Below are 27,982 nucleotides of genomic sequence, written 5' to 3' on the forward strand. Positions count from 1 at the left end.
GTTTTATTGACATTCTAAGTGCTTCTCCTATTAATACCATTTTCATATTAGAAAAAGATAATACCCCAAACTAATGTTTTATCTGAGATAATGTTACCTGCTGCACAAAATAGATTTTTTTTAAAATTTATTTTTAAGAAATAATTTCACATGTAGTTACATAAACCCTTAGGAGTTACTTTTTTAAGTAGAAGCATGACTTTTATAGTAAGACAGCTCATGATTTGTTCTTTGAGGGTTTTATTTTAATAAGATTATTCTGCAACTGGATGATGACACAGTTTAGGTTTGTTGGGATTATTTTTCAGCAGCCAATCAGCTAGCCAAATCTATGGAAAAGAAAAAAAAATCTTTATGTTAATTAATGTTCACATACTTTCTTCAATATATACTCTATCAATTTAAAACAGTTTCCAAAATCACTTTAGGAATAATAAGAAAATGACCACTAAAAATTGAAACAATAAGTATTACATTAGGCAATACTGTCAAGCATAGATCCAAATTGGAAAGGAAGGTAAAACTATGTTCACAGATAACATGACCCTTGTATATACAGGTATAATATTCCTCCACCAGTTTATTGTACTTTGCAGATACAGCTTTTTTCTTTACAAATTGAAGGTTTTTGAGCCCTCTGCATTGAGCAAGATTAGCAGCACCATTTTTCCAAGAGCAACTGCTCACTTTATGTCTCCATGTCTTTCTGTGTCTGCTAATTCTCATAATATTTCAAACATTTTCATTATTGTTAGATTTGTTATAATGGTCTAGGGCTTCCCAAGTAGAGTGGTGGTAAAGAACACACCGGCCAATGCAGGAGACATAAGAGACGTGGGTTCCATCCCTGGGTCAGGAAGATCCCCCAGAGGAGGAAATGGCAACCCACTCTAGTATTCTTGCCTGGAGAATCCCATGGGCAAGAGGACAAAGGAGCCTGGTGGGCTACAGTCCATAGAGTCACAAAGAGTCAGACACAACGGAAGTGACTTAACACACATGTAGTGGTCTATGATCAGTGATCTTACTGCAAAATAATCATGACTCACTGAAGGCTAGGATGATGGTTAACATTTTTTTAGATTAAGTTATACACATTGTCTTTTTTAAGATATAATATTATTGCACACTTAATAGACTACAGAATAGTGTAACCCTTTTATATATGCATGGGGAAACCAAAAAACTTGTATGACTTGCTTTACTGCAATACTTGCTTAACTGTCATGGTCTGGAACCTAACTGGCAACATCTCCATGGTATGCCTGTATAAAAAATTCCAAAGAATCTAAGAAAGCTACTAGAGCCAATAAATGAATATGGCAAAGTTGCAGGTTACAAGATCAATACACAAAATCAGTTGTGTTTCTACATATCAACAATGAATGATTCAAAAAGGAAATTAAGAAATCACTTTCATTTATAATAGCCTTGAAAAAATATCTAGGATAAATTAACCAACCTGTGTCCTGAAAATCATAAAACATTGCTGAAAGAAACTGAAAAGATCTAAATAAATGATAAGACCTCTCATGTTCATGGATAGAAAGATTTAATAATGTTAAGATGCTAAGATGTCAATGCTACTCATAGTGATCTACAGATTCAACACAATTCGCATCAAATTTCCAACTGCTGTTTTTGCAGAAATGGAAAAATCAATCCTTAAATTCATATAGAATTTCAAGGAGCTCCAAATAGCTAAAAAAGTCATGAAAGAAATCCAATTGAAGAATTTTCCAATTTTGTTCTTCCCAATTTTAAAATCTTCTATAAAGGTACAGTGATCAAGACAATGAGGTATATAGATATACATACAGATCAATGGAATAGAATTGAGAGTCAGAAATAAACCCATATATATAATCAACAGATTTTTGACAATGGTTCCAAGCCCATTCAATGGAGAAGATACAGTCTCCTCAACATATGGTACTTAGAAACTGGATTTCCATAGGCAAAAAATGAAGTTGACCCCTATCTCACTTACTATAAAAAATTAACTCAAAGTTTATCAATAACATAAATATAAGAGTTAAACTCATTAAAATCTTAGAAGAAAATAAAGGAATAAATCTTTATGACCTTGAATTTGGCAATAGATTCTTAGATATGACACCATAAGCATAAGCAAAAAAAAAAAAGGTAAATTAGAGTTTATCAAATATTCACAACTTTCATGTATCAAAGGACATTATCAACAAAGTGAAAGGACATGGGGCTTCCCCTAGTGGCTCAAAGTGAAGAATCGGCCTGCCAGTGCAGGAGACATGGGTTCGATCCCTGATCTGGGATGATGCCACATGCTATGAAACAACTAAGCCTGTGTGCCACAACTATTGAGCCTGTGCTCCAGAGCCTGGGAACTGCAATTACTAAGTCCACGTGCCACGACTACTGAAGCCCGAGCACCCTAGGGCATGGTGCCTAGACAAGATAAGCCATCGCAATGAGAAGCCCTTGTACTGAAACTAGAGAGTAGCCCCCTCTTGCTACTAGAAAAAAGCCCACACAGCAAAGAAGATCCAAAAATAATAAATAAAATTATTATTTTTTAAAGTGAAAGGACAACCTATAGAAAGCGAACATATATTTGCAAATCATATAAATATTTAAAATCTATAACATATAAAGAACTCCTGCAACTCAACCACAAAAACAATTAAAAATGAGCAAAGAATATGAATATGAACAGACATTTCTCTGAAGAAAATATACAAATGGCCAGTAAACACTTGAAAAGAGGGTCAACATCATTTGTCATTAGGGAAATGCAAACCAAAGCCACAATGACAGGCCATTTCACATCTAATAAGATGGTTACAATTATTAAAAAAAAAAAAGGAAAAGAACAAGTGTTGGCCAGGACATGGAGAAACTGGAACACTCATGCATTGCTAGTGGGAATGTAAACGGGTGCAGCTGCTGTGAGAAATAACTTAGTGGTTACTCAATAAGTTAAACTCAGAATGATCATATGACCCAGAAAATTCACTCTTAAGTACATACTTCAAAGAAATGAAAACAGGTACTCAAACAGATACACCAGTGTTCACTGCAACATTATGTACAATAGCCAGTAGGGAGAAACAATCTAAGTATCTATCAACAGATGAATGGATAAATAATATATATATATCATCAAATATTATTCAACTATAAAAGGGATAAAATTCTAGTACATGCTACTACATGAACTTCAAAAGCATTATGACAAGTGACGTAAGTCAGACACACAAAAAAACCAATATAATTCTTATACGTAACTTAGGTAAAATATCTAGAATAGACAAATTCATGGAGACAGAAAGAATAGAGGTTACTAAAGGGTGGCAGAAGGAGATAATGGGGAGTTATCACTTAATGGTTACAGAGTTTCTGTTTAGGGTGATGAAAGTTTTGGAAATAGGTAGTCATGATGGCTATACACAACTGTGATTATAATTAATGCCACTGAACTGTACACTTGAAAATGGTTAAAATGATAAAGTTTATCTTATATGTACCACCAAAAAAAAACAAAAAAATTGTTAAGTATATATAGAAGTATTGAAAATAATGTTAAAAACAATTGTTTATTGTGGTACTGTTATCAGAACATACAGCTCAACATAATGGAATACATGCTCACAAACAGAATTTTATATGTGACAAATGTGGCCTTATAAATCAATGTACAAGAACAACTGATCAGAAAAAAAATCAATTTAGATCTTCATTTTGTGATATATATAAAAGTAAATTCCAGAGACATAGCAAAGTTAAAAATGAAAAAAACTATTAATAGAAGAAAATGAAAGTGAATATTTAGCAAAACCTTCAATGGAATAGAACTTTCTAAACTTAGATGATAAAGTAAAACTCACAATAAGAAAAAAAATTAAGGTTTGACTTACTGAATATTATGTAAAAGTCAAAATTAGAAGTTAAACAAAAAGGGAAATATTTTTGCAGCTAATAGAACAAGCTTGATATAACCAATACATAAAGAATTCTTACACCTATCCTTCTCAAACTATTCCAAAAAACTGAAGAGGAAAAAAATGCTTCCAAGCTCATTCTATGAGGCCAAGATTACCTTGACACCAAAACTAGACAAAACAACACCAGAAAAGAAAATTATAGGTCAGTATCACTGATAAGCATAGCAGCAAAAATCCTCAAAGAAAACTGAATTCTATACATTAAAAGAATCATACACCATGATCAAGTGGGACTTATTCCAAGGCTGTAAGGATGGTTCAATTTCTGCAAATCAATATAATACATCACATTCTGAAGTATAAAAATCACACAGTCATCTTAACAGATGAAGAAAAAGCTTTTGACAAAATGCAACATCCATTTACAATAAAAATTCTCAGCAAAGTGAGTATAAAGGGACGATACCTCAACATAATAAAGATCATATATGACTAGCCCACAGTAACATCATGTCCACTTTTTCCACTTTTATTCAGCATAGTGTTAAAAGTCCTAGCCACAGCAATCAGAAAAAATTAATTAATTAAAAAAATAAAAGAAATCGGAACAGGAAAGGAAGAAGTAAAACTGTCACAATTTGAAGATGACATGATATACAGAGAAAACCTTAAAGACAGCACCAAAAAACTGTTAGAACTAATAAACTCAGTGAAGTTGCACAGAACAAATTTAATACAGAAATGTGTTGTTTCTATACACTATCAACAAAAAGAGAAATTAAGAAATCAATCACATTTACAATTGCATTAAAAAAATACCTAAGAATAAATCTAACTAAGGAGGTAAAAGACCTGTACTAAGAAAACTGTTACTACACTGATGAAACTGAAAAACAAACAAATGGAAAAATATGTTACATTCATGAATTAGAAGAATTACTATTGTTAAAATAACCATACTAACCACAAGATTTAATGCAATCCCTATCAAAATAACCATAGCATTTTCCACAGAACTAGAACAAATAATTCCAAAACTTGTACGGAAACACAAAAGATATTCAATAGCCAAAATGATCTTGAGAAACAAGAACAAAGCTAGGGGTATCACACACCCTGATTTTAAACTATACTACAGAGCTATAGTAACCAAAGCAGTATGCTACTGGCATAAAAACGGACACATAGATCAACAGAAAATAGAGAACCAGAAATGAAACCACATTTATATGGTCAATTAACTTATGCCAAAGAAGACAGGAAATACAGTGGGGAAAAGACAATCTCTTCAATAAATGGTTTTAGGAAAATTAAATAGCTACATGCAAAAGAATTAAACTGAACTACTCTCTCACACTATATACAAAAACAAGTGAAAGATGGATAAAGACTTAACTGCAGAGAGGAAACCATAAAATTCCTAGAAGAAAACACATGCAGTATGCAATTTTGAAATCAGTCTTAGTAATATATTTTTAAAAATAGTCCTTGAAATATAGTTAACTCACAATATTGTATTATTAGCAATATATTTTTGGATGTATTTTTCCTCAGGCAAGACTTCCCTGGTGGCTCAGACGGTTAAGCATCTGTCTACAATGTGGGAGACCAGGGTTCGATCCCTGGGTCAGGAAGATCCCCTGGAGAAGGAAATGGCAATCCACTCCAGTACTATTGCCTGGAAAATCCCATGGACAGAGGAGCCTGTTAGGCTACAGTCCATGGGGTCGCAGAGAGTCAGACACGACTGAGCAACTTAACTAACTAACTAACTTCCTCAGGCAAGGGAAGCAAAAGCAAAAAAATCCAAATGAGATCACATAAAACAAAAAGCTTTTGCACAGCGAAGGAAACTATCAATGAAATGAAAAGGCAGCCTACTGAATGGGAGAAGATATCTGCAAACAATATATCTGATAAGAAATTAATATTCAGTATATACAAAGAACTCATACACCTCAACATCATAAAAACAAAAACTGAATTTAAAAATGGGCAGAGAACCTGAATAGATATTCTTCCAAAGAAGACAGATGGCCAACAGACACAACATCACTAACCATCAGGGAAATGCAAATTAAAACCACAATGAGTTATCACTTCACATCAATCAGAATGGCTATCATCAAAAAGAACACAAATAGGACTTGCCTGGTGGTCCAGTGGTTAAGAATTCACCTGCTATCAGGGTTTCATACATAGCACCAGCTCCCTCGCTGCTATCTATCGAAAATCAGCCCTTGACACAAGGGTTTGAAAAAAATTAATAAAAAAGATTTTTTTAAAAATGAGAAAAACAAAACAGAAAAAATAACAGTTAAAAAAAAAAAAGAAAGAAACAAAACAAACAAAAAAAATGGAGGAAAAAAAGAATTCACCTGCCAATGTAGGGGACACCCATTCAATTCCTGGTCCAGGAAGATTACACATGTCCTGGAGCAACTGAACCCATGAGTCACAACTACTGAACCCATTCTCTAGGGCCCACATGCTGCAACTATTGAGGCCCTGAGCTACTGAGCTCCCTAGAGTCCATGCTCTAAAGCAAAAGAAGTCACTGCCACGAGAAGCCTGCGTAGTGCAATGAAGAGTAGCCCTCATTCACTGCAACTAGAGAAAGCCCACGAACAGCAATGAAGACCAAAAAAAATAATTAATTTTTTAAAAAACACAAATAACAAATGTTGGCAAGGATGTGAAAAAAGGTAACCTCATGCACTGCTGGTTGTAATTTAAGTTGATATGGCCAGCAAAGAAAGTAATAGGCTCCTCAAAAAATTAAAATCAGGAGAAGGAAATGGTAACCCACTCCAGTATTCTTGCCTGGAAAAGTCCATGGACAGAGGAGCTTGGCAGGCTGCAGTCCATGGGGTTACATGACTGAGCACGTGTGCATGAGGGTGGAGGGTGATGGGTTGTAGCAATAACCTGGTAGAACTGAAAAAAAAAAAAAAAAAACAATTAAAATCAGAACTACCATATGATCCAGCAAGTCTGCTTCCTGGTCTTTTTCTGAAGAAAACAAATACACTAATTTGAAAAGATATATGCACCCTTATGTTCACTGAGCATTTTTACAATAGCCAAGATATGGAAGCAACCTAAGTCAACAGATGAACAGGTTAAAAAGATGTGACATATACATACACATACACATACATACTGGAATATTACTCAATAGAAAAGAAAATTCTCCATTTGCAACAACATGGATAAATCTAGAAGGTATTGTGCTGTGTGAAATAAGTCAGAGAAAGATATATACTACATAATTTCACTTATAAGTGGAATATAAATACTAAAACAAATGAATAAACAAAACAGAAACAGAGTCACAGATACAGAAAACAAATAGGCAGTTGCCAGAGGGAAGGCAGGTAAGTAATGAGTAAAAGCGGTAAGGGATATTAAGAGGTACAAACTTCCAGGTACAAAATAAACAAGTCACAGGAATTAAATGTACAGGAGAATGGGGAATATAGTAAATAATAATAACAATACAATACATTTTATGGTGACAGATGACAACTAGATTTATCATATTGAACATTTTGCAATATAAAGAAGTATCAAATTACTATGTCATGCACCTGGAACTAACACAGTATTGTAGATTAGTTATAATTCAGTAATGGAAAAAGGAATTCTTACAAAACTCCAACAGATAAGTGGATCTAAAGAAAAATAGATAATTCACAAAGGAGGAAATACAATTAAACATAGGAGAAAATGTTTAACTTTACCAGTATACATATATATATATATATATATAAAGTTAAAGCAATTGAATTCTCATCTTTCATTTATTTTGTCTCTTATTAAGTGAGTCCAATCCCCACCCCAGTGTTTTTAACTTACATCTAAGACTTATATGGATGAAGTGAAACGAAAATTATACATTGGTAATCACAGTGTACCTTGGGATTGCCCTTTAAGGAAGCAATATGACAGTATGTATTGTGACTGAAAATATTTGTATTAGAAATAATAATGCAAAAAAATCAATAAAATTCTGAAAAAGAAGAGTAATAGAAAGATTTAGAACTATCTGATTTTGAAATATATTACAAACCTATAATACTTAAAGCAGTATGGTACTTACAAATGAACAGACATATATAAATGAAATAAACCAACTCACCAAAATAGAAATAAACCCACAAAATGCATACAAGAACTTAGTATATATTAACAGCAGATTCTTAAATCTACAAGAAAAAAAATCTACAATAAAAACAACAACTATCTTAAATCTACAATAAAAACAAACCATCAATAAATGGTTTGGGTCAACTGAGTAACCAAATGGAAAATTAAATAAAATGTGGCATCTACCTTACTTCCTGTAACAACAACAACAAAAAAATTCCAGACGATCAAAGACATATCCATGGGGGGTGGGAGGAAATATAATATTACAGTGTATTAGAAGGGGACTTTCCTGGCAGTCCCCTGGTTAAGACTTTGCCTTTCAGTGCAAGGGATGTGAGTTCAATCCCTGGTCAGGGAGCTAAGATCCCATATGACACGTGGACAAAAAGAAAACAAACATAAAGAACAGAAGTGGGCTTCCCTGGTGGCTCAATAGTAAAGAATATGCTCCTGCCAATGCAGGAGACACGGGTTTGATCCCTGGTCCAGGAAGAAGTGTGTCACAACTATTGAACCTGTGCTCTAGAGCCCGGGAACCACAACTACGTAAGGTCATGCGCCCTAAAGCCTGTGCTCTGCAACAAGAGAAGCCACTGCAATGAGAAGCCTATGCACTGCAACTAGAGAGTAGCCCCTGGCCACCACAACTAAAGAAAGCCCTTGTGCATCAATGAAGAACAAGTACAGCCAAAAATAAATAAATAAATAAAATTATTTTTAAGAAAGCTTTCCCTTAAAGAAGCAACATTATAACAAATTCAATAAAGACTTTAAAAAATGGTCCACATAAAAAAAATTCTTCATGAAAAATGTACTACAAGGCAGCATGAGAGAATGTTATTTATGATCTTGAAACAGAAAACCTTCAAATATGACAGAAACCCAAGCCATAAAAGAGCTCAATAAATACAGCTACATAAAAATTAAAATATATCATGAAAATAGTCAAAAAAGACAGTGATAAACTACAGAAATCTATTAAAATCTACTAATCAACAAAAGGTTGATTTTTTTAAACATATAGAGTACCAATACAATAAAGAAAATACTAGATAACTGAGCCCTGGCAAATGGATTAAGGGTATGAGGAATTTCATAGAAAAGGAAATGCAAATGGCTCTAAGCAGCGTATATAAAAGATACTCAAACTCACTCATAACAAAAGAAATATAAATTAAGTTATGAGATACATTTTTCACCTATTACATTGGTTAAAAAAAAAACCCACCAAGCTTGAAAAAACATCAGGCACTCTCATTCAATTTTCATCGGAGTATAAAATGGTACAACTATGGTGGCTTAGGCTGTAAAGAATCCACTTACAATGCAGGAGACCTGCGTTTGATCCCCGGGTTGGGAAGATCCCCTGGAGAAGGGAATGGCTACCTACTCCAGTATTCTTGCCTAGAGAATTCCATGGACAAAGGAGATTGACAGGCTACAGCCCATGGGATCGCAAAGAGTCGGACACAACTGAGCCACTAACACTTTCACACTTTGATTGTGCTGTGCTGTGCTAAGCTGCTAAAGATGTGTCCAACTCTGTGTGACCCTATGGACCGTAGCCTACAAGGCACCTATATCCATGGGATTCTCCAGACCAAGAATACTAGAGTGGGTTGCCATGCCCTCCTCCAGGGGATATGCCCCACCCAGGGATCAATCCCACATCATTTATGTCTCCTGCATCAGCACACGGGTTCTTAACCTCTAATGCTACCTAGGAAGTTCCCATACTTTCACTACAAAAGGCAATTTGCCAATATTTATCCAAAGTAAAAATACACATATCAAAAACATCAAAATAACATTCTTTTTTACTCAGTATTTCATTTGTAGAAATTTATTCTATAGATATATGGTATGCTGATGAATAAAGATATTCACTGGAGCAGTTTATAACGAGCAAGGAGTGGAAGCAAACTAAACAACCATCTATATGTGACTAATTAATAAATTGTAGAGAATCCCCTGGTAGTCCAGGGGTTAGCACCCTGCCTTTCTACTGCAGGGGGCAAGGGTTCGATTCCTGGTTGGAGAATGAAGATACCACAAGTCACATGCCCTGCCCCCCCCCCCAAAAAAAATTGTACAAATCCATAATACAGATTGCCATAAACTGTTCTTTCAAAATGGGGCAATTTCGTTTATAATGCTATTTAATAATTTACAATATAAAGTAAATAAGGTAAAAAGTTATCAAAAACTATTTTTAGTAACTAGCATTTGTATCTGTGTTTTTTAGTACATCTAAAATGATATGTTTATATACATATATAGATTTTCACTGAAAGGATATACTAAAGGCTGGTAACAATGATCAACTCCAAGGAACAACTGGGTGGCTGAGGAAGAGGAATGTAAAGGAGAGTATATATTTCACTATATATCCTTTTGGAACTTTTAAACTTTATACCATATTCAGACATTGCTTATTAAAAAATTAAACAGTTTAAAAAATGTAAGTTCTTTAAGGGTCAAAAAAATTTTTTTAATTTCATGTTTCAAATTATAATTTAACTTTTTGATCTCTTTCCAAAGAGATCAAATAATGAAATAATCTCAATGTGTGAAAAGCTTTATACTCGAGAGATGTTTACTGTTACAATATTTACAACAGCAAACAAACAGCAGAAGAATGGTAAAGATAACAAAAGAAATATGTAACTATTAAAATAAACTCTATAAAACATACACTTAAAAAAATTAAAAAAACAACAAATAAAAACATACACTTAAATACAGCAATATTTATGGGATATGTTTACATATAGTGATATAAAAAAACAAAACCTGAGCAAAGAAAAAAAAGAGAACTGAATTAGTTTCTATATAAATACAGACTTTTTTAAAAAAGTCCAAAAACAAAACCAGTAATAGCAGCAGCTAACATTTGAGCACCTACATACATGGCATGTGAAGAATTTTACATGCACTAATACATTTAATCCTAATAATATCCATGCTAGCTAGGTAGGTACTAATATATTTATATCCTGTTCTTGTTGTTCAGGTGCCAAATCATGTCTGATTCTTTGCGACGCCATGGACTGCAGCACACCAGCTTTCCCTGTCCTTCACCATCTCCTGGAGTTTGCTCAAACTCATGTCCATTGAGTCAGTGATGCCATCCAACCATCTCATCCTCTGTCACCTCCTTCTCCTCCTGCTTTAGTCTTTCCCAGCATCAGGGTCTTTTCCAATGAGTCAGCTCTTCCCATCAGGTGGCCAAAGTTTTGGAGCTTCAGCTTCAGCATCAGTCCTTCCAATGAATATTCAGGGTTGATTTCCTTTAGGATTGACTGGTTTGATTTATTTGCTGTCCAAGGGACTCTCAAGAGTCTTCTCCAGCATTACAATTCAGAAGCATCAATTCTTCGGTACTCAGCCTTTTTTACTGTCCAGCTCTCACATCCATTCACAACCACTGGAAAAACCATAGCTTTGACTATACAGACCTTTGTTGGCAAAGTGATATCTATGCTTTTTAATATGCTGTCTAGGTTTGTCATATCTGAGGTTAATGATATTTCTCCCAGGAATCTTGATTCCAGCTTGTGCTTCATTCAGCCCAGCATTTTGCATTATGCACTCTGCATATAAGTTAAATAAGCATGGTGACAATATACAGCCTTGACATTCTCCTTTCCCAATTTGGAACCAGTCCGTTGTTCCATGTCTGGTTCTAACTGTTGCTTCTTGACCTGCATACAGGTTTCGCAGGAGGCAGGTAAGGTGGTCTAGTATTCCCATCTCTTTAAGAATTTTCCACAGTCTACACAGTCAAAGGCTTTAGCATAGTGAATGAAGCAGATGTTTTTCTGGAATTCTCTAGCTTTTTCTATGATTTTGGCACTCTGATCTCTGGTTCCTCTGCCTTTTCTAAATCTAGCTTGTACATCTGGAAGTTCTCAGTTCACATACTGTTGAAGCCTAGCTTGAAGGATTTTGAGCATTACTCTACTAGCATGTGAAATGAGTGCAATTTTGTGGTAGTTTGAACATTCTTTGGCCCTTCTTTGGGATTTGGATGAAAACTGACCTGTTCCAGAAATATCAATAACCTCAGATATGCAGATGATACCCACCCTTATCACAGAAAGCAAAGAAGAATTAAAGAGCCTCTTGATAAAGGTGAAAGAGGTGAATGAAAAAGCTGGCTTAAAACTCAACATTCAAAAAAATGAAGATCATGGCATCTGGTCCTGTCACTTCATGGCAAATAGATGGGGAATCAATGGAAACAGTGACAGGCTTTATTTTGGGGGGCTCCAAAATCACTGCAGATGGTGACTGCAGTCATGAAATTAAAGGCCGCTTGCTCCTTAGAAGAAAAGCAATGACAAACCTAGACAGCATATTAAAAAGCAGAGACATCACTTTGCCAACAAAAGTCCATATAGTCAAAGCTATGGTTTTTCCCTTGGATACTGTCTTGGATACTGTTTTTCCCTTGGATACTCCTTACTAGGAGATCCAACCAGTCATTCCTAAAGGAAATCAGTCCTGAATATTCATTTGAAGGACTGATGCTGAAGCTGAAGCTCCAATACTTTGGCCACCTGATGTGAAGAGCTGATTCAAAGGAAAAGACCCTGATGCTGGGGAAGATTGAAGGCAGGAGGAGAAGGGGACGAGAGAGGATGAGATGGTTGGATGGCATCACTGACATGAGTTTGAGCAAGCTCTGGGAGATAGTGAAGGACACGGAAGCCTGGCATGCTGCAGTTCATTGGACTGCAAACAGACATAACTGAGTGACTGAAAAACAAAAGGATCTGTCATAGCTCTTCTTCCAAGGAGCATCTTTTAATTGCAAGATTGCACTTAAGATCTACAGTGATTTTGGAGCCCAATAAAATAAAAATCCCCTGTTCCCATTTTTTCCCATCTATTTGCCATGAAGTGATGGCACCAGATGCCATGATCTTCATTTTTTGGATGTTGAGTTTTAAGCGAGCTCTTTCACTCTCCTCTTTCATCTATATCTTACTAATGTGAATAAAGAGACTCAGGGAGAGGTTCAGTTCAGTTCAGTCGCTCAGTCCTGTCCAACTCTTTGCGACCCCATGAATCGCAGCACGCCAGGCCTCCCTGTCCATCGCCATCTCCCAGAGTTCACTCAAACTCACATCCATCGAGTCGGTGATGCCATCCAGCCATCTCATTCTCTGTCGTCCCCTTTTCCTCCTGCCCCCAATCCCTCCCAGCATCAGAATCTTTTCCAAAGAGTCAACTCTTCGCATGAGGTGGCCAAAGTACTGGAGTTTCAGCTTTAGTATCATTCCTTCCAAAGAACATCCAGGGCTGATCTCCTTCAGAATGGACTGGTTGGATCGCCTTGCAGTCCAAGGGACTCTCAAGAGTCTTCTCCAGCACCACAGTTCAAAAGCATCAATTCTTCGGTGCTCAGCTTTCTTCACAGTCCAACTCTCACATCCATACATGACCACTGGAAAAACCACAGCCTTGACTAGACGGATCGCCTTGCAGTCCGAGGGACTCTCAAGAGTCTTCTCCAGCACCACAGTTCAAAAGCATCAATTCTTCGGTGCTCAGCTTTCTTCACAGTCCAACTCTCACATCCATACATGACCACTGGTAAAACCATAGCCTTGACTAGACGGACCTTTGTTGGTAAAGTAATGTCTCTGCTTTTCAATATGCTATCTAGGTTGGTCATAACTTTTCTTCCAAGGAGTAAGCGTCTTTTAATTTAGGTGTCTGGAATCAGAGTTGAGTCCAGGCAAGATGACTTCAAGACCATGTTTAGGAAATGGAACCATGAGTATCTTTTTCTTCTCTTCTTTATGTTTTTCAGTAGTTTCAGGTTTCTTACTAAATTTAAAAAAGTACTATTTTCACAATGAAAGAGAATTATTAGAGAAATAACGTGTCAATGTTTTTTTTTTGGTAAAAGTGGTAATGTTAACATGTGGGAAAGATTAAATCTTTTGTCTTCCAAAAAGGATTCCTTTTGAGAATTCTAACAAAGGCCAGACATATTATTTTGGTAGGGCTGATATTAAAATAACCTTCCCTGATTATCTCTAAGACTCTTCAGATGGGCGGGAGTATCTATAAGGAAGGATCCAGGCTGACAGTTGGCCCTGGATGATCATCCTACATCCTCATACTCAACAGTTCTTCCACCTGAATGAGCAATGTTGAGGCATCGAGTATGTGAATAAATACATATCTTCTATTTAGAAAATTTAGATATCACGAGAAATAAAAATGATTAACAAAATTCAAGTATATATCTAATTTTATCATTTGATTATATAAATTATACACAAAAACAATGCTGAGCAATTAAAGGATGCAATGATTGAAAATGTACTTAGAATGTTTTTTTTAAGAGTCAAAACACAGCAAGAAAATAAGCACAGTTGACCCTGGAGCAACAGAGATTTGAACTGTGGGGGTCCACTTACGTGGAGACTTTTCAATAGTAAATATGACAGTATTACACAATCCACAACTGGCTGACCACAGGATGCAGAAATCACAGATACAGAGGAACTGAGGATACAAGGGCCTACTATAAATTATATGCCAGATTTTTTAAAGTATTTATTTATTTTGGCTGCACTGGGTCTTAGTTGTTGCACATGGGAGCTCTTAGTATGCCAGACTTTTGACTGTGCAAAGGGTCAGTGCCCCTAAGTCCTACTCTTACTCAAGGGTCAACTGTAATCAAATGTCATACAAAAGAAAGTATCTAAAATGTATATAAAATAGCTTTTTTAAATGACTTTCTATATATTTCAAAGAATATTTTAATTTTGAAAGCTATAGACAGTATTCTTTAGTATGAATAAAAAGACTTCTTACAAAAGGATCTGCTGGTTTTTGCTTACAAAGTTCTGTGAGTCCTTTAAGCAGAGTTGGCGTTACATACAAATTTAAATAGTCCTTAGCAGCTTGTCCAACTGGAATGGGCTCAACAATCACTGCAAATACAAATGTATTCCCGTTAAAGCTAACATAAATGATGAAATATTATACGGTCATTAAAAAGGACACATTCAAAGAAATTTTAATGACATGAGAAATACTTGGTTTTTCTTTTTTTAAAAAAGTAAACAGAAATAGATACATAGCAAATAGTTCGTTCAAAAACACAATCACACACACACAAAAATAAGACTCATACAAATAGCAAAAAATACATCAATATATTGATAGTGCTCACACATAAGATTCTGATTATGTTTTCAATAATCTCTTTTTTTGTATTTCCATTTCCATTTTTTAACAGTAAATATATAATGGACAATGTTATGAAAAGCTAAAAGAATAAATATAATCTAGATTAATTCATCACAAAAATTAACTCCTGTCAACAAAATGGAGGCAGTTTGCACAGTGGAAAATCCCATGGACAGAGGAGCATAGTAGGCTACAGTCCATGGGGTCGCAAAGAGTCAGACACGACTGAGCGACTTCACTTCACTTCACAGATACAAGTGAATAATACATGCTTCTTGCTCTCTTATAAACTATTGAATATACATATAAATTCTATTTCTATGATGGTATATATTAATATTGCTGCTTATTTTTCAATTGTAAAATAAACTATCTAAGATTTAAGGAAATTTTAGTCTTTTCAGCTTTGTTTGAACACTATAGGTGACCCAGACTTGCAATACAACAAAAAACATTTTTCTACCAGAAACAAAAAGGGTCCCAGTATCTCTACATCCTTGCCATTGATCATAGCTATTCTAGTGGATAAGCAAAGGTATCTCATGGTGCTTTCGATTTGCATTTCCTCACTGATTATGCTGAGCACTTTTTCATGTACTTATTAGCCTGTTATCTTTTGTGAAATGCCTATTCAAATCTTTTGCACAGTTTTTAATTCAGTTGTTTGTATTGAGTTGTAAAAATTCTTTATATTAATATATTCTAGATACAAGTGCTTTATCTGATATATGATTTGCAAGTATATTCTCCCAGTCTATGATTTATCTTTTCATACATTTAATGACGACTTTTAAAGAAGAAAAGCTTTGAATTTTGATGTAGTCCAATGTATCAATATTTTATTTTACAGATTGTATTTGTGATGTCATATATAAGAACTCTTTGTTCAACTCAAGGTAATAATGATTTTCTATATTTTCTTCCAGTTAGAGGAGTTTGTGATATGAGCTCCCTTTTGCTTAGCAGTCAGTCAGGAATGATATACAAAACCCTATATGATGGGTCACTAAAGCAAGTTATAAAGATATTCTAGGACATATTCCTAATCCTTGAAAAAGCAGGTGCTCTTCCTAAAAACCAAAGCTAGTTTTTAGCTCTTTTTTTTTTTTTTTTTTTTAGTTTTTAGCTCTTATGTTTAGGTCTATTTGTGTGTGGTGTGAAGCAAGGGTCTATACTGGGTTTTGTTTTCGCATGTGGATATCCAGTTGTCTTTGCACCATTTGTTGAAGAGATCACCCTCTCCCCATCAAATTGTCTAGGCACTTTCATGGAAAATCAATTGGCCATAAATGTAAGAATCTACTTCTAGATTCTCAATCCTGCTTCATTGATCTTTATGTCTATACCTAAGTCAGGACCATACAGCCTTAATTACTGTGGTTTCATAACAGGTTGAAATCAGGTTAGTGGAAGTCTTCCAACTTCGTTCTTCGCTTTCAAAATTGCCTTAGCTCTTCTAGATCCTTTACAATTCCATATACATTTTGGAACTGACTTGTTAATTTCTACATAAAAGCATGCATAGACTTTGATAGGGACTGCATTAAATTTATCCATCAATTTGGAGTGAACTGTCATCTTGACAATATTGACTCTTCTGATCCAGGAAAGTGTTAGTTGCTCGGTTGTGTCCCACTCTTTGCAAATACACAGATTGTAGCCCGCCAGGCGCCTGTGTTCATGGAATTCTCCAGGCAAGAAAACTGGAGTGCATTGCTATTTCCTTTTCCAAGAGACCTTCCTCACTCAGGGATCGAACCCAGGTATCCCACATCACAGGCAGATTCTTTACCACCTGAGCCAGCAGGGAAGCCCCTAAAAGGGGATGTCTATTTATTTAGATATTCTTTCATTTCTCTCAGCAACATTTTGTTTTGTACTCTTCAGTGCACAAGAATTGCACTTCTTTTGTTAAATTTATTCTTAAATATCTTATTGTTTTTGATGCTATTGCGAATAAAATTGTTCATCTTCATTTTTGGATTCTCTATTTTTGAAAATCATTTATTATTTGTCTCTGGCTACTTATTATTTGAATTTTGGAGACTTTCCACTAACCTGATTTCAAAACCTTTAATGAGGAACAACTGACACTTGGCTGCTGGGGAAGGGAGGCCAAGCCTGGCTGGTACCCTGAGGCCTGGGAAACTTGGATCTTCAGATAATATCAGAATTCCTCCTGGGAACATTGACTCTATCTATGCTTGGTACCTCTGAGATGAACTGATATTTCTCTGAGATGAACTGATGAATTGGAGCTATGGTACAAAAGAAGAAGTGCTGTCCTCGGTTACTTGACTACTTAATGATTGAAGGGGTCAGGCACGCAAGCAGTAATAGTGTGGCCCAGATTCTGGAACTGCTACTTGATGAGTACTGTGTGCAAAAGCTAAAGAAGTTTGAGGGCGAGACCTTAGTGTCAGTCATTGAAGAGGGCCCGGAACTTCCAGAAGACGAGGAGAAAAAGAAATAGGAAGAGGGCCTCCCTAGTGGCTCAGTGGTAAAGAATTCATCTGCCAGTGCAGGAGACAAGGGTTTGATCCTTGGTCCAGGAGGATCCCACATGCTGTAGAGCAACTAAGCCCGTGTGCCATACTAAGCCTGTGCTCTGGAGCCTGGGAACTCCAACTACTGAGTTCACATGCAGAAACTACTGAAGCCCATGCACTGCAGAGCCCATACTCTGCAACAAGAAAAACCACTACAATAAGAAGCCCATGCACTGCAACTAGAGAGCAGACCCGCTTGCAGCAAGTAAAGAAAAGCCTACACAATAACAAAGACTCAGCACAGCCAAAAATAAATAAGAAACAGGAAAAGAAAAAGTTTCAAACCCTCTGCAAAAGAGATGGTTGTATCAAACCTACTGGTGACACCCCTGTGCTGCATTGTCACGAGCACGTACAGCTGGATAGCAAACATGGAAAGAATCATGAAGGCTCAAACCCTAAGAGACAACTCAACAACAGGTCATAGTGATAGTAAAGTTGCTCAGTCGTGTCCGACTCTTTGCAACCCCATGGACTGTAGACTTCCAGGCTCCTCTGACCATAGGATTTTCCAGGCAAGAATACTGGAGTGGGTTGCCATTTTCTTCTCCAGGGGGTCTTCCCGACCCAGGGATCAAACCCAGGTCTCCCGCATTGCAGGCAGTCTCTTTACCATCTGAGCCACCAGGGAAGCCCTGGCAGCAAAGAAGCACCTGGAGGTAAACCCCAGACCATTTCCTCATCAAGACCCTGAAGCAAAAGGCTGATAATAATGACAAGTCTTTGAAGGACCAGGTCATCCTACTGTATGAAGTGGCTCTCCTATCTTGACTTTGGTCTGGAGGATCCCCAGACCCATGCTAACAGGGTCTACAGGATGATCAAATTTGGTCTTGGTATCCACGAGAATTACCCCACTACTGACAACAGCAGTGCTGCCATAGCTGAGATGTTGCCCTTGGAAGGAGATGATGACCGTTCTCATATGGAAGAAGTAGACTAAGCTCTGCCTGAGGATTACGTGGTTACGTGTTCAACACTCTATCTCCATTTCTTCTGATAACATGTTTTCACATATTTATTTTTATTAGCATTTAAAAACACGTATGGCACGACAACTGCTTTAGGGGAAAGTTAAGATTTCTATTAAGTGTGATACTTTAGGCACTGAAGTAGAGCTAGCTTTTTTTTCCTAGTGTCATGTTGGCTTATTTTAACAGACAGAAGTAGTGTTTGTTGTACCGTGTATGTAACCTGTGTTAACTTCTCAATCTGAAGTGTTTAGCTATCAAGCAGATTCTTTAGTGGACCAAATCTCATCACTAAAGTGTTCTGAAGTATATACCTTGATGTTTAAAAGAAAAGTACTCATTAAAGCAACTTTCATTTTCTGCGATCTACTTTTTAAACCTTCCAACCCCTACAGTCATAGTACCGCATGTGCCAGGACCCTAGAAATTAGTATGTTAAACTGAACCAACTTGATGGGAGTCACTATCCATATATAGGGATTGTTTATAAAGAAAAATAATATTTAGAATAGCAAAATTATAAGCTTACCTAGGCATGTTGCAAAGCCATTTGAAAAATAACTCAGAACAAGTTTTGTGAGTGGAAATGTGGTGTTCAAGCCACACACTTAAGAGTTGGAACAAATACAGATATATAAAAAAGAAAAAAATGCTATTATGAAACCACAATATTAAGACTGTATGGTACTGACATAAGAACAGACAATAAAGATCAATGAAGCAGAACTGAGAATCTAAATGTAGATACTTACATATATGGCCAACTGATTTTTGACAACAGAGTTGGATGAATTAATGAGAAACTAAAACGTGCTTTCACGTTTCTCACATAAATAAATTTTCACTGTACTTTTAAAGGCTTTTTCATGGCAGAAGTTATACATTGCATTGTATATTTATTTTTCTGGCCTTTTAAAATAAAATCTTGACAGAGCAGGGATATCTTATTCATTTTTGTATTTCTGGCACAACTCAATAACTCAATAAACTTACTGAATGAATGGAATGTAGTAAAGCTTTGAATCAGCAATCCCTATTAAAAAGGAAGAGCACTAGCTTTTTCAAGAATTTAGGAATATGTCTTAGAATATCTTTGTAACTTGCTTTAGTGACTTATAGTATAGGGTTCTGTACATAGTTCCTCACTGCTAAGCAAGAAGGAGCTCATATCACAAACTCCAAAAACCTTCTCTCAAGGACTTCACATTCTCATAGCAAGAGATCTACGGTGTAGTAGGTAATCATTTATATCTATCCTACAACTGCTGCTTCTCAAATGTCTAAGAGGATTAATTAATTAATAATATCAAAAGCAATACAAACTAACAGTCTAAGGATATAACCCTATGAGTAAGACAGGCTTCTAAAAAATTTGTTCCACTTAAGATAAATGAGTTTTTAACTCTATTTTAGTTAAAAGCTAAGGAGAAAAAGTATAATTCACTAGTAGGACAAAATCTAAACATCTACCACATCAAAAAGACATCTCATGTTCAAGATGTGCCCCCAAATAATACAGAAGCAGGAGAAATACAAGCAGGAGTGATAGATGAAACAAGACTGGTCTAAATCAACTGTACTTCCATTTTTTTTTTTAAAAAGCAGACAGACCAAAATCATTGAAACTGAATGATGGGTTCATTAGTGGCTTATTATACTATGTGATCTTCATTGTTGTTCACTCAGTCATGTTTGACTCTTTGTGACCCCATGGACTGCAGCACGCCAGGCTTCCCTATCCTTCACCATCTCCCCAAGTTTGTTCAAACTCATGTCCATTGAGTTAGTGATGCCATTCAACCATCTCGTCCTGTCATCCCCTTCTCCTCCTGCTTTCCCAGCATCGGGGTCTTTTCTAATGAGTCAGCTCTTCCCAACAGGTGGCCAAAGTACTGGAGCTTCAGCTTCAGTCCTTCCAATGAATATTCAGGACTGATTTCCTTTAGGATGGACTGGTTTGATCTCCTTGCAGTCCAAGGAACTCTCAAGAGTCTTCTCCAGCACCACAGTTTAAAAGCATCAATTTGTCAGCACTCAATCTTCTTTATGGTCCAACTATCACATCCATACATGACTACTGGAAAATCCACAGCTTTGACTAGACGGACCTTTGTTGGCAAAGTAATGTCCCTGCTTTTTAATATGCTGTCTAGATTGGTCATAGCTTTTCTTCCAAAGAGCAAGCGTCTTTTAATTTCATGGCTGCTATGCTATCTCCTTTTGTGTAAATATTCCAAAATAAAAACAGCTCCAAAGAAAAAGATACCTTAAGGGGATAGATACGACAGAAATTTCTGTCACAGTAAGAATTAAGTATGTAGTAAGCAAATTCTTTTTTGTATAGGTATCTTTAAAACAGTTTTTGGTTCAAAAATCCGAACTTTTAAATCTCCAAGACAATTTTCAGTTTTCTTTGAATAAATCTTTAGCAGAAAAATACTGAGGAATAGGTCTAAATTACTGAAAGAAAAAAAAGGCCAAAAAAATTTTCAAAACTGCCCAATGCTTTGGCTTTTTTCTATATAATGAAAATCACCAAATTTCTTTTCTGCTCTAAAAATATTATTGAAAATAAGAATATCAGTGTTGTTCCTCATTATACCCACTTCTAAAAAGCTTGTAACTTCACAGGATAGAAACAAAAAAAAGGGGATGGAGAACTATAAATTTCATAAAAGCATGAGTGTTTGTTAGATAAACAGTAAACTGTTATTAGAGAATATGGCAAATCCATCAAAAGTGCCAAAGAGTCTCTTTTCATTTGTAACAAATTCGACTAATGCATTTAGGGATAACTAAAAGGAATAATAACACAGAAGAAGAAAAACCCTTGATATGCCCAGTCCAAAATAAAGGAAAGAAAGGTAAACTCTTCTCAAAAGATTCCCTAGAGGTCACAATTTCATTCTGAGAAAAACATTAAGTTTTCTATTCTTGGCTTCAAATTGTTAAGTAACTACAACTTGAAAATATGACAGAATATACTGGAGATAAACCCTGTTATCTTCCTTCCCAGCTACATCTCCAAAATTGAGAGAGAAAGCAAACAAGTAAATGCAATTAACTAATTACTCATTTGTAACTCACCTGCAGGAAACATGAATCGAATTTCTCTTTCTGCTGCAGCAAAATCATTACTTCCATGAAGTGCATTTCTTAGCTCATCTGTGCCATAAATCGCCCTCAGACTGAAAGCAAGTTAGAAATGATGACCACCCAATCTGACATTCTTTCCTTACATTTTACTTGTGTACTCTAATTAGAAATTTTACAGAAGCATCTCCATTTCTCACACATGGAGGTTTTAATCTATTTTGATTTTAAGCATAAATCTATCTACATGAGGGTCAAATATATTTAAATATGCAGGAGAGATATACTGAAAAAATAGTTATCTGGGTGAAAGAAAGGTGTTATCTTGTGACAAGTGAAAAAACGATGGTATTTTCAAAAGTGTCAAGAACTCAATGTCCTCTGGTTTCTAAACATTAAAGATAATGCTGAAAATCTGAGTTTCTAATCTCTATTACCAACATTCTACGAAATACCATCCCAATTATCCCATGAAAATTCCTATACCAGTGGCAGTTTAATTCAAGAATGAGAGGAAAATAAGGCTAGTCAACCATAAATCAAACATTCTCTGAGACCTTTTGTGGTATTTGATATTAAAGTACACATTTAAGTAGTTAAAACACAGAATGAACCTTCCCCACCCAACCCTGCATCACCACCAAAAAAAAAAAAAAATCAGGTTATTCAGGAAAACTTTCAAATTAAAGGAAATTCTTATTACAATGAAATCAGATTTTTCATTTTCATAGTTGGATTCCATTTCTCCTCTAGGAAAGTTACCTGTCTGGGTGTGTCTCCTTAGCTACTAAGCTATTACTTGGTCCCAAGAGTTCTTTCCAGTAAGAGATGGCGTTATATCTAGCTAATATCATGGCAACAAGTGGTCCAGAACTCATGTAAGCTGTTAAATTGGGGAAAAACATTTTCCCATATTGTTCCACATAAAAGTTACTACAGTGCTCAGGGCTGAGATGTAGTTTTCTTCTCTAAAAGAGAAACAAAGTCAACAAAAGCATTATTGACAGTTCAGTAATACCTCATTAAGTCACTAATGGGCTTCCCTTGTAGCTCAGCTGGTAAAGAATCCATCTGCAATGCAGGAGACCTGGGTTCAATCCCTGGGTTGGGAAGATCCCCTGGAGAAGGGAAAAGCTACCCACTCCAGTATTCTGGCCTGGAGAATTCCATGAGCTGTATGTATAGTCCATGTGATCGCAAAGAGTTGGACACGACTGAGCAACTTTCCCAAGTCACTGATAACTTGAAATAGTACCAATCTGACCACAAAAGACACACGTGTACCCCAATGTTCATTGCAGCACGTTTACAATAGCCAGGACATGCAAGCAACCTAGCTGTCCATCAGCAGACAAATGGATAAGAAAGCTGTGGTACATATATACAATGGAATATTATTCAGCTATTTAAAAGAATGCATTTGAATCAGTTCTAATGAGGTGGATGGAGCTTATCATACAGAGTGAAGTCAGAAAGAAAAACACCAATACAGTATATTAACACATATATATGGAATTTAGAAAGATGGTAACAATGTCCCTATATGTGAGACAGCAAAAGAGACACAGATGTAAAGAACAGACTGTTCTGTTCTGGACTATGTGGGAGAAGGCAAGGGTGGGATGATTTGAGAGAATAGCATTGAAACATGTATATTACCATATGTGAAACAGATTGCCAGTCCAGGTTCGATGCATGAGACACGGAACTCAGGGCCAGAACAGGGATGACCCTGAGGGATGGGATGGGGAGGGAGGTAGGAGGGGGGTTCAGGATGGGGAACACATTTACACCCATGGCTGATTCGTGTCAATGTATGGCAAAAACCACTACAATATTGTAAAGTAATTAGCCTTCAATTAAATAATTTTTTTTAAATGTAGGCTGTAAATAAGAATTATTACTTAAGAAAAACTACTCTTGTTTGGCAGCCTTCTTCAACCTATGGTATGTTAATGGTGGCTCAGCAATAAAGAATCCACTTGCCAACGCAGAAGAAACAGGTTCAACCCCTGGGTCAGGAAGATCTCCTGGAGAAGGAAATGGCAACCCACTCCTGTATTATTGTATGGGAAATCCCATGGACAGAGGAGCCTGGCAGACTACAGGCCTTGGGGTCACAAAAAAGTCAGACATGACTCAGTGACTAAAAAACAACAACATTAATAACAAAATAATCTTACCTCCTTAAAGTAAAAACATGCCAATCTTCAATACCTTGTTAATACATACTTCGTATAAAGTAAAAAATACTTTAGAATATTCCAAATTCATCTTTCCCTACCTATTTGTGAATTTTCCTACATTATTTTAGAGAACTGGTCTCATTATGGTACTTTGAAGTAGTATGCAACATGACGCAGTAAACAAGTTTTTCACTTGTTTACTTATTCCGGTTCTGCCATAAATATGTTGATTCAGAAAGAGCTTAAGTAGTTAGCATTAAGCTTGTTAATTTGAAAGAAAATGAAATGTTTGAGACAAAGAAACATTAATTTCTTTCACAAATGAGAAGCTATATGAATTATTAAATTTAAAAAAATCATAGAAGCCAAGTCAGTCATTCTTCCAATTTTTCTATTTTAACTCCATTCACAAGTCACTTCCTGCTTACTCAACTGCTGTTCAAAATTGCTGTTTAAAGAAACCAAATCTAATCACAGGCAGAAACGACAAATCTACCATCATTCAGCTATCTAAGATTCACATTTATTGCTCATTAAACACTTGGAATAAAAGAATTTGTATTTCCAAAAAAAAAAAAAAAAAACCCACAAAACTATCCTATGTCTTCAGGTTCAGAAACTTGATAAAATTGCTTGGTTTGTAGAGAGGGATCTAAACTGCCGCAGTTCAAGAAGCCTGGAAAGATGCTTACTAGGTAGTTCAATACTGCTATGAACAGTCTCTACTGGACAAAAGCTAACATTCTCACAGTCAAGGATCAGTTATGGAAGCCTGCTAAGTCACTTTAGTCATGTCAACTCTTTGCAACCCCATGGGCTGTAGTCCTCCAGGCTCCTCTGTCCACAGGATTCTCCAGGCAAGAATACTAGAGTGGGCTGCCATTTCCTTCTCCAGGGATCGTCCTGACCCAGGGATCGAACCCGAGTCTCTTACGTATCCTGCAGGCAGGTTCTTTACCACTAGCTCCACCTGGGAAGATCTAGTACTATTAAAAAAAAAAAATGTGCTGACATCTGTTTTCATATTAAAATTCATATAGTCAAGAAACAGAAGAAATCTGAGAAGTGATAACAGCACTTATTTAGTATAATCGTTGATTCTATTATTTTAAAATTAAGACATGCCTGTATTTGTGATTCTCATGCCTATTGGTTTGAGTAATTTTGTTGTTGCTGGGTTAAAAATCTGTTGCACTGTAAGCACTTAACTGCCACATATCCCTTAACAAGCAAGGGAAGCTATCTTTTGCAGGTATGCCAGCTAATGTAGCATTATTTTAAAAACTGAGACCTCATTTTAAAGTAAAGTTGAAAAAAAATAAAGTTGATACTGAATCAATGATTCCATCAATTGCTTCCAAATTAGATCAGATAAACTTTTTTGTAATTTATATTAGTATTTTCATGAGATAATTCTCTGGCAGTCCAGTGGTTAGGATGCTGTGCTTTCACTGTAGAGGACATGAATTCAATCCCTGGTCAGGGAACTAAGATCCTGCAAGCCATGGCCAAAAGATAAGTAAATAAACAAAAAAACAAAACAAAGCATTTTCACAAAGAGAAGTGAACTTAATATCAGAAAAGGAGGTTGGTCCAGTGGGTAAGACTCTGCACTCCCAATTCAGGGGGCCTTGGTTCAATCCCTGGTCAAGGAACTAGGTCCCACATGCCACAAGAGTTTGCTGTGGCCCCCACCAAAAAAAAAAAAGGTCCTGCATGCAGCAACTAAAGATCCTGAGTGGTACAACTAAGACCCAGCATAGCCAAATAAATAAATTAAATATAAAAAAAAAAAAAAGGAACCAACAGTTTGTTGTAACACAGGAAAGACTGCCACCTACTAAATGAACACATCATTTTTTAGAAGGTTTTTTCCTAGACGGGAAAAGAAAGCCTCAAGTTCAATGAACTCTCAACTACAATAAAGCCTATTTTAAAGCGTATAATACATAGGACAAAAATGATTCCACTGACAAGAGACACCTGGAACAGCAAAGTCATAGAGACAGAAAGTAGAATAGTGTTACCAGGGACTGGGGAGAGGGCTAAGCACAAAGCTAGTGTTTAAAGGGTACAGAGTGTCAGTTTGAGATGATGAAAAAGTTCTAGAGATGGTCAGTGGTGACAGTTGCACAACAATGTGAAGGTACTCTAATGCCTTTGAACTGAAACAGTTAAAAAAGTAAATTTTATGTTGTATATATTTTATCACAATTAAACCAAAAAGAAGCATACTACATACCAAGATGTTCTTTGGTTTAAAATTTATTGCTGACTAGAGAAAGTGCAATGGCACCCCACTCCAGTACTCTAGCCTGGAAAATCCCATGGGTGGTAGGATTTTCATGGACTGCATGGTAGGCTGCAGTCCATGGGGTCACGAAGAGTCAGATACGACTGAGCGACTTCACTTTCACCTTTCACTTTCATACATTGGAGAAGGAAATGGCAACCCACTCCAGTGTTCTTGCCTGGAGAATCCCAGGGACAGGGAAGCCTGGTGGGCTGCCGTCTCTGGGGTCGCACGGAGTCAGACACGATTGAAGTGACTTAACAGCAGCAGCAGAGAAAGTGTTAAATATTAACATTTACACGGTTTTTTTCTTTTATAAGAAGGTTTAATTTCTATCACTTGCTGCTTAATTACTTTTTCACTAATTCTTTTCAAACTTTTAAGAATCAAATTGGAAACTTTGTCTTATTTGTATGTTTTGTCTTTCTTCTAAAATTAATGAGTAACATACTTTGGGGGTTAAAAAATTCAAAGTAATATAAAAAGGTTCATACTGAGAAAGTTGATTCCCATTCCTGTCCTAATTCAGCCTGTTCTTCCTTACCTTCTATATGCAACCATTTTTTAATGTTTATTTAAAATTCACTTTGTAAATTCTTCTAAATTCATTTTGTAAATACTGGCAAACATGAATATATATTACTTTTTCTCTTTCTATCATAGAAAAAAGCTACATATTGTTCTGCATCTTGGTTTTTTCCCTAGCAGGACACAGAGAGGTTCTTCATTGCTCTTTTTACAATTAGTTGCATAGTATTCAATTTGGCAGATTCATCAGGGTGAATTTAACCAATTTCCTAATGCGGGGTTGTTTTCAATTTTTTGCTTGTAAATAAACAATGCTACAAAAAATTACCTAGATACATGTCACTGAATATTAATACACAAGTTGTAGGCGAGATTCCCAGAAGTAGTACTGCTGGGTCAAAGGGAAGATGCATCTGTAAATACTGATAGAAAATTGCCAGATTCCCTTCCATAGGGGTTATGTCATTTACTTTTGTATTCTTGCCAGATGGTAGTTCAGTGTCATTTTAATTTGCTTTTTTCCTGCTTAAAGATTGAGCATCTTTTACCATGTTTTAGAAGCATTTTTATTTCTTTTTCCATGACCATCCACATGTACTGCCCATTTTCAACTGAATTTTTATCCTGTTTGAGGAGCTTTGTATACATTTGGGAGATAGTCTTTATGAGCTACAAATATTTTTTCCAAGTTTGTCACCTGTGTTTTGACTTTGCTTATTATGCTTATTTGGCCATGCTCAAGTTTTTTATGTTTATATTTTTATCAATCTTTTATTTTACAGTACCCAGTAAAAAGGCTGTCCCCTTCCAAGAATAAAAAGAAACTCAGCCATTTTTCTTCTAGAGTTTATATGGTTTAATTTTTTAATATTTAAATGTCAAATCCATTTGGAATTTATCCTGGTATATATAGTATAATATTTGAGTCCAAATTTTTTTTTAAGTGGCTACCCAGTTTTCTAACAACATTTATTTAAAAGCTCATCTTTACCTGAATCTTTTATTATTTCTTTATACATTCTTGCATTACTACTCCCTTAAACTTTCTTGTAGCATCTCACCCTCAGCCTCC

At 35.9% G+C, this 27,982-nt stretch overlaps 1 protein-coding gene across 3 annotated transcripts in view; it reads right to left on the minus strand.

Annotated features, from left to right (window-relative positions):
* Window positions 1-223: 223 nt before the first annotated feature.
* NME5 (NME/NM23 family member 5) overlaps window positions 224-27,982 on the minus strand; it is a 29,384-nt gene continuing 1,625 nt past the window's right edge. The window contains exons 3-6 of one of the 3 annotated variants that reach the window (XM_086411808.1): window positions 22,666-22,871; window positions 21,898-21,998; window positions 14,913-15,031; window positions 224-329 (exon numbers count right to left, since the gene is read on the minus strand). In XM_086411808.1, coding sequence (XP_086267934.1) covers window positions 255-329; window positions 14,913-15,031; window positions 21,898-21,998; window positions 22,666-22,871 — 501 coding nt within the window. In that variant the 3' untranslated portion in view covers window positions 224-254. The remainder of the gene's footprint in view (window positions 330-14,912; window positions 15,032-21,897; window positions 21,999-22,665; window positions 22,872-27,982) is intronic. The other 2 variants (XM_086411809.1, XM_086411810.1) reach the window with 2 other exon arrangements.

The sequence above is a fragment of the Bos grunniens genome, chromosome 7 (genome assembly GCF_055505025.1).
Source record: "Bos grunniens cultivar Pamir isolate PY7600 chromosome 7, Bosgru_T2T1.0, whole genome shotgun sequence".
NCBI lineage: Eukaryota > Metazoa > Chordata > Mammalia > Artiodactyla > Bovidae > Bos > Bos grunniens.